Source organism: Apodemus sylvaticus, chromosome 5, assembly GCF_947179515.1.
Source record: "Apodemus sylvaticus chromosome 5, mApoSyl1.1, whole genome shotgun sequence".
NCBI classification, from domain to species: domain Eukaryota; kingdom Metazoa; phylum Chordata; class Mammalia; order Rodentia; family Muridae; genus Apodemus; species Apodemus sylvaticus.
The window spans coordinates 12,081,813-12,094,762 of record NC_067476.1 but is presented as its reverse complement, the minus strand read 5'-3'; the positions used below and the strand labels follow the sequence as shown (position 1 = coordinate 12,094,762).

The 12,950-nt window shown below is 45.2% G+C and overlaps 1 protein-coding gene across 3 annotated transcripts in view; it reads left to right on the top strand.

Annotated features, from left to right (window-relative positions):
- Positions 1-12,950, top strand: part of Garnl3 (GTPase activating Rap/RanGAP domain like 3) — a 149,238-nt gene that overhangs the window by 45,569 nt on the left and 90,719 nt on the right. For all 3 annotated transcript variants that reach the window (XM_052182226.1, XM_052182228.1, XM_052182225.1), the window contains exon 3: positions 4,424-4,493. In XM_052182226.1, the coding sequence (XP_052038186.1) occupies positions 4,424-4,493 (70 nt within the window). The remainder of the gene's footprint in view (positions 1-4,423; positions 4,494-12,950) is intronic.

Below are 12,950 nucleotides of genomic sequence, written 5' to 3'. Positions count from 1 at the left end.
GTAGTGTAACTTAGCATATTGGCTGTTTTTCCTTATGGATTCCTTGTAACCCTCTTAAATGGAACATCTTCACCCACAATCCAAACATGAGGCCACTGATGTCCAGAGAGGCTAGGAGCCCAGGTCTGTGGCTGCAGCGGTGCTTGGAGGGCAAATAGCCACCTCCTCCCGTCTCCAGGAACCTAGGTCTGGTGCTTCCTTATGAACATACTATAGCCTGGTATAGCCTGGAATTCCAGGAATTCCAGAAGCACCTGGAAGAGCAGTTTTCAAACCATCCCCTGTGACCACCTGCAGCAGAACTTCCCAGGCTGCTTGCTTGGCTGGCAGATGAGCTGAACACGATTCTCTGTGTTCAGAGACCTGGTCTCTGGGACCAGGACCAGAACCAGACCAGGACATCTGCATTGTTGCAGAGCTCTCCAGGGAGTCAGGTTGAGTGTTTTGTGGCTTTTAAGGCCCTGAGACCAACTGTATGGACTCATGAGACTACTACAGGGGGTGACAGTGTGGTTTTTATTTGTTTTCTTTTGAGAGCCACTTAGTAAAGAGCTTGAACTTTATAAGCCATCAGGGTTTCTGTTGGAACTACTCAAGTCCACTGTTGTAATGCCAAAGCAGATGGACAGTCCATAATCAGTAGGTGTGGCTGTGTTCCAAGAAAACTGCCTTCACAGCAGACAGTGGGTTGCTATCCTGATGTAGAGGCATCCTGGTGTGTGTATCTTCTGCATTCCCCCTCTACAGAAGTTACATTACACCTCTTGCTAGCTACAGAGCTTACTCATGGTAGGAACTAGGCATGAATCCTGTTGCTTAGGGTGTAGTGGGGCATGCAAAGCAGCTGTGTCAGAAAGCCCCTACTTTCCAGGCATTCAGCATGAAACGTTTCATATTATGGTGAGCTCTGTGGTACAGGACTGTTATTCAGCTATTTGGGAGACTGGGGGAGGAAGGTCCAAGTTCAAAACCAGCCTCGGTAATTTAGAGAAGTGCTGCTTTCTATTCCTATATATATATATGCTAGGGATATAGCTCAGTGGTAGAGCAGTGTATTTCTAGCTTTACTTAAATCCATTGTTCTGTCTTGCCTTTTGGTAGCTATGGTAAAAAACAAAACACTCTAACCACAAACAGCTTAAGGGAGGAAAGGGCTTATTTCAGCTTACAATTCCAGGTGATGGTCTACAGCTGAGGAAAGTCAATAGAGGAACTCAAACAGACCAGGAACTTGAAGCAGGAATAGAGGAGTGCCGCCTGCTAGCTTGCTCATGGCTGGTCCTCAGCTAGCTGGCTTATACAGCCCAGACTGCTTTCCCATAGGCAGTGCCTCCCGAGGCAGGCTGGGGCCCCACATCAATCATCAATGAAGACAGTCTCTCATAGGCATGGCCACAATCAGGCTACTCTGATTAAGGCAGTTCTTGTGTTGTGGTAAGCTAATAATGAAAACCCACCAGAACAGCCATGTAGGTCTTTCTAGAACCTGCTTTCTTCCTGGGAAGAAGCCAGTAGGAGCTAGCACATGACTTCACTTTTAATTCTGTCAGGTCATTTCTGGGAGCTGCTGCTTTAGAAGGTCCACCTTCTGAATTACTGTAGATCTCACTTTTGACAGATTATTTTGCTGTGTATAAGGCAGATCGCTGCCTTTCTAGTTCCCAAGATTAGATTCTTTATTTCTGTCTGTCCATTAAATCTGGGTCACATATTGCATGATTGTGGCCATAGCACCCAGTGTAAGACACTTTGGCAAATGTCCCTTTCATTCTACCTCTAATGCCATCCACACAGGCACACAGAGTCCTAGATACCTCATCATAAAGGTCTGCCCTGCTGCAGGCCTTAAGAGTCTCCTGTCCCACTATCCCAGGGAGGTTATTGCACACTGTGCCTTCCAGGGCCTGGGCCTTCCAGCAGTATATGCCACTTTTGTCCTTTCCTGTCTTGACCAGAGCTACATCACATGTTCTCACCACAAGAAAAAGCAAATGTTATCCAACAGTGAGTCCAGAAAAGGAAGTAGGTTTATGAATCTAGTACACACAGCAATGTCTACCTTGTAGGCCAGGCCTTCCTAAATGGAGAGACTGAAAAGGCCCATCATGGAGAAAGGCATCAGGCAACCTGTCTTAGTACATACAGCGAGTACTGTCAGGCACTAGCTAGAAAGATCTGTCTGAAGTATACACCCATCATGAATGCATGCTTATTGTATATCCACCCTGTGCCAGGCAGTAGGTGGAACAACCCTAGTTCTTTGTAGAGCTTTGGATGACCCCTGCTACTAGGAACCGTGTATGGACATCTGGGGAGGGAGAGACTTCTGACATAGCTACTTTGAATGCCTCTTACAGCCCATGATCCGCGCCCTAGGCCTGGTTCTTAGCATGAGCAAGCTCATGCCATGTGGAACATGAAGGGCAGCAGAGAGCCGGCGTTCTACAGCTGTGGCTTCCTTGGTTGTTTTCGTGGGATACCACTGTCCCTCTAAGAGACATCTAGGGAAGGTGGATACTCTTAAGAGACAGAGACATGGCACTGAGAGCGGCCATCTTTGCTATGTTTGCTTCTGGTTGTTTACAAAGATAAGGAGCTGGCACCATGTCTAGAACCTCTTCAGTGGTACTTCTTCAGATGGCCCAGGGAGGGGCTCAGAACCCCTATCTTTGCTTTCTTCATGTTAGGGGTTGTTGAGTCTGACCTGCTGCTGAGGTTGATTTCATCATGGTCCTGATTGAAACCACAGCTGGGGCTGCAGTCTGAGCAGAGCATCCATTCTGCCTGGTCTTTGCTGTGCAGAGACCCACCTCTCAAGAACATCTGCTGTCCCGTGGTGGCCCAGCCCTACAGGAAAGGACCTTGGAACCAAATGCAGGATAATGATGGTGCCTCCAAGACTCTTTTCTAACTAGAGAGGCCAGACTGGAATAGACCCCAGAGAAAAGTTGTTAGTCTCAAAGATGTGTGTGTGTGTGTGTGTGTGTGTGCGCGCGCGCGCACGCGCGCGCGCGTGTAGGGGCATAAAGCATGTCCATCTAAGCAGGAAGGTGGCCTAGGCACCTGGCTCCAGACTGTTTTCATTGCTATGCCACACATTTTAAGCTAAAGGAGTGAGGGCAAGAAAAGGTTAAATTTCTCATATAAGATTAATTCAGCCATCTCTGTGAAATGGTGGAGGCAGAATACCATTAGACTCTAATCTCATTTCTCTCATGCTGTCTTTCTTGGAGCCTATCAAACAGTGTCCTGGCAGAGAGTCAGCTCTGTGGATGCTGAACATCAGACTCAGTCTCTTGCTGAATGTGCCAGGAGGGCTGTAATTTAGAAAATGTAGCTACCTTGTAAGGAAGGATGAAAAGGTACCGAGTGCACCTGTCTCTGCATGCGACAGTCCGACCAGTTGGAATTGGTGAACCGCGATTCTTGCAGAATCTTATTTTCTGTTGTATTAGAGCTGTTTGCACGGCATGATCAAGCCAAACTTATAAAAATTGTTGGTATTAGGGGGCTGTCTGTGGGCTTCATGGCTACTGTGTGGAGTCCTAGGTAGACTTAGTAGCCAATTAGATATGTGCCTTTGGAGAGGAGAACTATGCATGCAATGCAAACGCAGCAGCAATTTGTAGCCTTGTTTTAATTGCTCTTGGACCATGGCATGTGAGTTTGCTTATCTGATTTAAGCCTGTTTGGGCGGGGAGGAGGGGAGGTGGGAAGTATTAGTTGCTGCCATGTCAAAAATAAATATATTCAGATGTTAGATTTTATATTTTCTGTTTTTCTCTCTCTCTCTCTCTCTCTCTCTCTCTCTCTCTCTCTCTCTCTCTCTCTCTCTCTCTCTCTCTCTCTCTCTCCTAACATGTAAAAATCTTAAATTAAAAGCTGGGGGAAGGGAGGGGAGCCTATGAGGATTTGGGAATTTTTGTCTCCTCCTTAAAATACAGCTTTACATGATGCTGGTTATTTTTATGTTGCATGGTTGGGACAAAGAGACTCTACTGTTTTAAGCAAAAGATAATTGCAAGATCTGGTTCAGCAGCTTTGCCCCTTGCCTCAAGTTCCTGCAGGGCTGCCATCCCCTTTGGTAATACCGAGTGAAATCATAAGCCGCCAATAGCGTTGGGAATTTCAATTGATTCCAAATGAACTAAATATTTAATTCAGTCATTACCTATACTTCTAGGGATGACTTGGACATTTTTCTTTTGACTGAGGGCTTCATGAAAGCCTGATTCTGCAATGGCTGCTGGGGACTGTGTCTGTTGCAAGGATGCTCCCCTGCAGTGAGGCACCGGGGCACTGCAAACCTGTTCTGAGGCGGCCTTTTCTTTTCCTTTCTCTTTCTTCTTTTTCTTTGTTTCTTTCTCAGAAGGTGTGCAGCCAGATCGCTATGTATAATACTGATGCAGCATTTTTGTTCCAGCTCTGTCTCAGAAGACCTGGGCTGGAGACGTGGGGACTTCAGTAGGAAGCATTATGGATCTGTGGAGCTGGTAAGTCCGTGCTGTCTGCTCGGTACTGGTACGCCGAGTCAGACTCGGAGTCAGACTCAGAGGCGATGGCCAAGCTTACTTAGCAACCCCTTGCTGTACATTTCCTGTTAGCCTGTGCTGTGTCGAGATTTAATCTGGATCAGGAATGCTGAAAGGTTATGGTCATTTGGTCGTCTTTGTTCCTTTACATTGCTATTGCTTTTAATCTCGTGTCTTCCAGTTTGTTAAAAAAATATGTTGTGGCTTGGTATTTTTCTCTATTAAGCAGTGCATAGAATTAAATAATTTGTAAATGAAAGGTAGTATTTCATTTTTATATTATCTTGTTCCTGAAAGTTTACAGATCTAGTTTTAAAATTGTAATGACCATTGACATTCTGATTCTATCTTTGCTTTCTGGGTGTGGGACAGGAGCTAGAACATGAGGTATTTTCCTGTTATAAGCCTATTAGTTGGACCAGATCAGTAACTGTGACAGATAATAAATGTCTAAAAAGGAAGTATCTAATTTTTTATAACAAGAGACATTAGAGTTTATGATATGATTTTTAGAGTATATATTCCTTATGAAAGAGGGGAAATAAAATGAAAGCATTGATAGACTCAGGTTTTAAGATAGGCCTATGATTTAGTTTTCCAGTTGCATGGGATCTGAACCAATTTCAGAAAATGTGCTTATAAGATGTACTAGTTATTATTGGTCGTTAACTCTACGATTCTGTTGATTTAAAATGAGTTGTATCTGTCCACTAGCTTAGTAGCCAGGTTCCCACTGTTGATACAAGCTGCACCTTTACAGGCTTTGACAGGAGAGCAGCTTACACCCAAGTCGAGTACTAGTGGCCTCTGTTTGATTCTAGATGTGTATAACAGACTGGACTGTGTGCCTGGCCCAGGGCTGAGCCTCCTGCAAGTATAAATTAAGTGAAAGGTTTAGTCCCTGTTCTTAGGGGCTTCCTGTCCTTCAGGTGAACAGATACAATGCATCATCTAAAGAATGAGTATAGCAACTTCAAAGATACATCAGTTGATTCAGTGCCTGTTCTTCTGTAAGTCATTGTTAACCCCTTACACACTGACTCAGACCACTGCCTCTCTTCAAGGAGCCCAGGCAAGAGTATAATTCAGAGTAGGAAGAAAGATAGAGATACAGAGGTGACATGGAGCTAAAGGAAGGGAGGGAGCCGCCCACCCTAGGAGGGAACTTCAGGGAGGTCATTGGAAGGCCTCATAAAGGACAGAAGGATATGGGAGGTGGCAAAGAATAGACAGCAGACAGGATGCTCCATGGGAGCAGTGAACAGCCGGCCCTGCCTGGAAGAGGTGAGGCTGCAGGCGGTAATGGTGACACAGCAAGCAGGCGTTGGCTTATGTGTCCACTGCTTCACAGGCCTCTGTCACCAGGCATCAGTAAAGTAGTGTGACTTCTCGGTGTGTGCTCTGACATCTTTCTTGTTTCATCATTTGCCACTGGCATGATGTTGAGCATCTTGTCCTCAGTTTTCCCATCCACTGAATAGGGATATTAACATTTTCTTCTATAGCTTTGCCATGAAGATGAGATAAGACAATGACACCCATCCTTTAGCACATTCCATGTTAACCTGACAGTAGCGAAGTTGAAATTCAGTAGCAGAGATAGAACTTCCATAGTCAGATGAAGACTAGACTGAGTCCAAGAAGCAGTCTGGAGCCCTCGTATACAGTGAGGGTGGTACTTAGGGAAATACCATGGGTGTGACGGGTGAACTCTGCAGACACGTGCAAAGCACAGAATACCAGAGTGGTCCTTGAGAGCCGCAGACGAGCTGAGCAGACATCAGGGTCAGCGGGAAAACCGAGTTTCAAACACAGCAGGTCTAGTGTTAACCCACAGTCTGAGTTTCTGATAAGTTCCCAGACTGCCTTTGATGTTGTCGGCCCCAGGACCACACCTGGAGAGCCAACATTCACAGCTCAGGAGTCACCAGTTAGCCCTGACTGGATCGTGACGCTGATGGACAGAAAACTCCTCATCTATTTGTTCATGGTTTTCCTCTGGAGATGTGTGTGTATGTATGTGTCCTCTACAAATATTGTAAACTAACATTTAAATAGGGCTGAGAGATGGCTCAGCAATTAAGAGAATTTGCTATTATTAAGATCCAGTTTTAAGTTCCAGTACCCATATGGTGGCTCACAGTTGACTATAACTCTTGCTTCAGGAGATCTGACTCCCTCTGCTGACCTCCACAGACACAGCCATACATACAGGCAAAACAGTCACACACATAAAAATAAATAAATATTTTAATTAACATTTAAATATATTTTAAAATTCAGTGGACAGTCGCATTATCTTGCAGCAAGTGTTTTCATTTCTCTTCGGCACCTCTGCTCTTTAAAGCTATACATTTTACTTTCATGAATTTTGCATTTGCCTTTTTTTCCCATTTAACTGTTTTGTAAGTATCTTCTTTGCATGTCATCTTCAGAGTCACCATTTTGATTTGGATGTGGCAGTTCAACTTAATGATGAACCATTCTCTGTGTAAAAGTTTCCTTCCATTTGTAAAATTACACTGTGCCTAGTTTTTCCATATCAGAAAGGGCATCTCCACTGATGGTTGGAATGACTGAGAAAGGTAGAAAGAACAGAAATCCAGCTTCAGGACCTAAGAAGTGTGCCCCAGAGTAAATACAGTACAGTTGGTATCTATGGATTGATTGGCCCCAGGTCTCCCTTGGATACTAAAATCCAAGACTGTTAGAGCCCCTTATATAAAGTAGCACCTTCGCATATATCTGACATATATTCCCCCATATCCTAAGTCGCCCCTGGGCACTCATGTCTAATACAATGTAAATGCCATAGAACCAGCGGTTATTGTATACTAGAGGAAAATAAGAAAACAGTTCATATGTGTTCATAAAAGACAGTTTTCCCCTAATATTTTCCATGCAGTTGGCTAGATCTCCTGATGTGAAATATCCATGTGTGATGCCCTACTATGTGGTTAAAATAACAACTGATATGTATGTTCTATGTTCATCAGGAAATTAGTCTAGTTTTTCTTAACCTGGTGTGAGGAAGACTGTTGGGAACCACAGAACTCAGACTTCAGAGAAGGCTGCCGGGAAACACTTAGCATAAATGTTGCCTTTAACAAACATAGCAATAGACATCCTTGGGCAGAGCTAAGCATGGCCGTTCACCTCAGTAATGGGAGTAGACTTAGAACGTCATTCCACAGGCTGGCCTAAGAAGCCCAGATCTCTGCAGGCTTGGGACAGGGTTCTTTAGCCTTCTCTCTGCTTTTTGAAGACCTATCATGTGGCAGGCACCATGCTGGGTTCTCAGGGGAGTGGAGAGAGAAGTCAGTCTATCAGTTGTCAGTGGTCCAGCTTCACAAAGCAGCTGCCTCTCTGTGTCCTGTCCCCAGGCTGCAAACCACCTAGATCTCAGCGGTGCCCCTTGTGGATTGAGCTATAGGCATTCAGTCTGGCTCCACTATGGAGTAACTTGCTGGATGTGTCTGGGCAAGTCTCACTGGAAAAAAAGCATGGAATACACAGCTGGGCCTCCAGGGACAGGAGCGCTGTTTCCCCTCAGGCCACATGATGCCTCATCGTCTCTTCTCCTTTTCTGTCCCACTCCTCTCTCTAAATCAGCTGCCTGTGTTGCATGTTGCCTCCGGTCCCCATGCTCTTAAGAGTTTTATGGTTACACATACCCTTGATTCATTTGCGTTAGCTTCTATATACGTGTGAGTGGAGAGCTTTTTTATCTCTTTACACATCATACTGGGCTTTTCCAGCCCCACTTGATAAAGACCACCCTTTCCTCCCTTGATAGGTCAGAGCACCCTTCAGAAGCATCGGTTAGCCATGTATGTGAGTTAATGTGGGGGCTTTCTCTTCTACGTCATTGGTCTATAAGCCTGTCTTCAGGCAAAGTGATAGTCTAAAATGTTGTGAATACACAATCCTTTCCTTCTTGATTCCCCTTGTGGGTCATTTTGGACTGTTGTCCCTTCTCATCCTCTGACTCTTGTGACCCTTACTCCACCGTGCTCTTTCTAGTCTCCTGCCTCTTATTCACCATGCTTTGACGTCTGACCTCACTGGTCTCTAGAACAACCTCGGTTTTTCCATGCTCCAAAGCCTCTGAGCTTGCTTTCTGCAAGGTTTTCTCTAGTGCTCCTCATGGCCTAAGCTTAATGCCATCTTCCTAAGCTCACCCCTCCCAATCCACACCAACCCCCACTGTCCCTCAACTGGGCAGCAGTTGACTTACCCACTACTCTCATATCCATTGCAAGTGAGGGAGGATCTATGTCTGTCTTCTTTCTATTGTATCCCTAGAGCCTAACACTAGACTGCTATATACTAATTTTTTATAATTGTTTTATTATTTAATTTGGTGTTAGTTTCCCAATGTCCTTGGATCACATAGGTTCCAACTCTTAGTTCCCACTGTAGTTTCTTCATTTCTTGAATTTGGGTTTCAAATTTCAAATAGAAAATTATAGATTCATTCCTCTTAGACTGTGTATGTATGAGGGTACTGGGGTCATGTGATACAAACAAGCCTCTAGAACCACTCTCTCAACAGTTTGTGGAGAGGGCAGGCAGGCTCAGGAGGCCAGCTTACACAGGGGTGGTAGTGGGCTGCAGAGGGAGCTGGGAGAGCGCTTGCAGGTAAGGATCGGAGTTCAAATTCTTCACACCTCACAGCAGGTGTGGCACACACTGTTAGTCTTTGCCCTGGGAAATAGCTCCAGCTGGGACCTGAGGGCTCTCTAGCCAGCCAGTCTAGCCAATCAATGATCCACATGCAGTGAGACCCCCATCTCAGAAAGTCAGCTGGTGAGGAGTACCAGTGCCCACCTCTGGCCTCCACACATGCACACACAGGTTGCACACACACACACACACACACAATGGACCCATAACATTGTCTAGTGTAGTGGATTGTTTAAAAGCACATCATGAACCTTTCTTGCCATGCTAGTGGGCTCCTAGCCCTGGCACTTTCATTGGTCTGGTAAGTAAGCATGCAGGTCGGTAAGCCTCTCCGAGCTAGGCATCCTAGCTTTTTGTTTGCTCATAGAACCCTGTACTAAGCACAGCAACAGCCCTAGTCTCTAATACCGGTTGAAGAATGAGTGTTCTAGCTTGAGAGAAACTGGAGAGCAGTCTAACTCATGAAAGACAGAAGAGAAACCCAGCCCCCTTGACCACCGCCAACACAGTTAGACTCGTTAGCTTGCTGTCCGTCCTGCCTCAACAGATGCCATTTTTCTTCCTGATGGATTGCAGATCCAGTCGCTCCTGGCAACAGTCCACGCTAGGCACAGCCAGTACCGCATCAGCCATCTCTCATCACTGTCCAGCGAAATCTGTCAGGGCGGCCAAAGATTGTTTGTAGCTTTTATTGATCTGTTCTTAGCCTTTGACGGGATAGACAGGAAACTGATGTGGTAGAAGAGATAAATGGTGTGAGCACAGTATAGACCTCTGCCTGGTGTAGTCCAGCTGCAGACTGTCATGCACCCCTGCCTCCTGATGCTGCCGGAAGTCACCATCTGCAAGTGATTTCAGATTAGCATAAATCTGAATATTGTCCATTCCTTTTGGCATCATGTCTTATCAAGTGAGCTCACACTCTGTACGCATGTGGCTCTGCTGTGCAGGAAAGAAGCAGAGAGATGCTTGCCTCCAAAGGTGTGGGAAAGCAGAGTGGCCTCAAAGATGTCTGGCAGGTGTGTTGTTGGAATAGTTGGCAATGAACCTGTTCTGGATTTGTAGAGTTTCATATTGGAAGATCTTCAGAGTTTTCTTGTTGTTCAATTTGTGTGTGTGTGTGTGTGTGTAGGTCAAAGGTCAACATCAAGTGACATTCCTCAGGTTCCGTACACCTTGCTTCTGAAGACAGGGATTCTCACTTGTCCTAGAACTCAACAAGTAGGCTAGTAAGCCCCAGTATTCCTCCCACCCATGTCTCTTCAAAAGTGGTAATGGAACACAAGCGCACGACACTGTGCTTATTACTGTTGTTATAAAATTTTCAGAAAACATATTGTGAGCATATTTCCCGTGCCCCAATTCCTCCAAGAATCTCCTCACTTCCCTGCCTACCAACATCATGTTCTTTCTTTCTCTTTCTGTCAGAAAGCAAAAATAAGTGAAAATTAAAGTAAAACCCTCAATAACACAAACTATACCAAAACAAAACAGAAAGTTCACGTGTGCACATGCATACATGTGTGCACACACACACACACACACACACACACACACACACACGGGAATTTATCTTGTGTAGACCAACTACTCTTGGGCATGGGACTTCCCCTAGAGTATGGTTGATATACCCAATGACACTCCTTTGGAGAGAACTAATTTTCCCTTCCCAGGAGGTATCAGTTGCAAATAGCTTCTTGATGAAGGGTGGGATTTTGTGTCCCTTTCTCAGTGCTGGGCTTTTGTCTGGTTTGAATCTGTACAGGTCTTATGCATGCACCCACAGTCTCTGTGAGGTCAGGTGTGTTTCACCTAACCCTGTTGTGTCTGGAAGACACTGGTTCCTTGGAGTCATCCATTACCTCTGACTCTTAACAATCTTCCATCATTTTCCATATATATTTCTGATACTTAAGGAGAGAGGTTTGATAGGCATCCATTTGAGGCTGAGAAGCCCCTCCCCCTCTGCACATTGTGCAGTTGTAGATCTCTCATTTTATCGATGATCCTCTAACACAGTAACAGTAGTAGGTTTTCCCTAGGCCCATGACCTATCCAGTCTTGGCTTGTCAGTTCTCGACTACTTTGGCAATGTCAGGTATGGGTTGCATCTCATGAAGTGGGCTTTACACCTAACATTGAACACACACTGTTCATTGAACACACAGTGGCTGGTGAGGCCCATACTATATCCCACTATTACACTGGCATGTCCTGTAACTGCTTGTTCTCCTGGGTCAGAGGGATCCCAGCTGCATGACACTAATGATTACCTTCCCCTCCCTCCAGGAGTGTGTAAAGTACCTTCCAGTCCCATGAATGCTGTCAGAGGGCTGCAGCCTCTAGCTGGGCACCAGCTCAGTTTCTCCATATTCAAAGACACAGCTAGGTAAGGTTGTCAGCAATAGAACTTTACCACTCAACTAGGACTTTACCACGAGGTAGAAGAGAGAAAAACCAATACCCTAGCCTATGATGTTTGGGGTGTCTGCGGGACCCCTTTGACTCATCAAGATATAACCCATTGTCAGCACTGGAGATTTTACTTGGTGACATAAAACATCTAGTTGGGTGCCTAGCTTTTTTGAACATGGCTTCTGTGGAGCAAACTCAGATCCCCATGCTTGCTTAGCAAGCACTTTTCTGGCCAAGCTATCACACAGCCTACCCTCAAATTTTGGTGAGGAGCCATTCGTATTTTTGCTCAGGCACAAATATAAACTACAGCTAAGGGATCATTCTACAGAGAGGATCCTTTGCTAATGAGTAACTTAGCTGCTGGTCCAGCATGCCTAACAGAGCAATTTCGTTCTCTGTTTGGAGCTGATGATACCTTTTGTTTATGGGGAAACTGTGGGAATTTTATGAAGAAAATCATATTCCACGTAGCATGACTAAATTGAGAGATTAGAGAAAGTAACAGCATATTTCCATTCAGAATATCAAGAATTAAACATTCTACAACTAAAATCCCCGTCTGGGCAGATGTTTTCCAAAGTATCTGGCTTGTGTCTGAGTCTTATGCAGCAGGTCAGCTCCTTGAGGGATCTCAATTTTGAGAGTAGCACTGGAGGGGCCTTCAGATGTCTTCTGCTATGGCTGTGACTTGACTTTGCTGTTATCAGTTCTAACATTTATAAGATGCTTACCATGTGCTATGGTGAATATTAGAGATGCAGTTGCATAATGGAGGGTGCCAGACAACCAGATGAGGTAGGTGTTGCTTGGCTTGCCTGTGCCTCGTCCTATGGTTGCCCAGAAAACGTGTGTGAGTCCTGAATGGGTCCCATGCACTAATTGTCTGAGGCCCCACAGCTAACACATGGCAGAAGTAACATTTAAACCCAGGTCTGTGTCTTAGGCTCGCATTCTGAGGGCAACAATTGTTATTTCAGTTCTCAAGGCTCTGATACCCTCTTCTGGCCTCTTCGGGCACTGCGTGTATGTGGTCCATATCCCTTTACAGTGGCTTCGAGGAAGCTCGGAGCTGTCTTTTGTGGCTTGTCTCCTATAGCACACATGCTAATCTTACCCTCTTGTACGTGTGTCTAATTTTATCCTTTGAGTAAGATGTATTTCCTTAAGTTGCCTCTAACCCCCTTTAAAACATGAGGTGAGATGTAAACAACACTTCATTTTCTTTATCTAGCCCTGAGCAACGTAGTCCTTCTGTCTCCCACTGACACCTGTCTGGTGTGTAAAATGGCTTTGACTCTTGCTGTCCCAGCAACC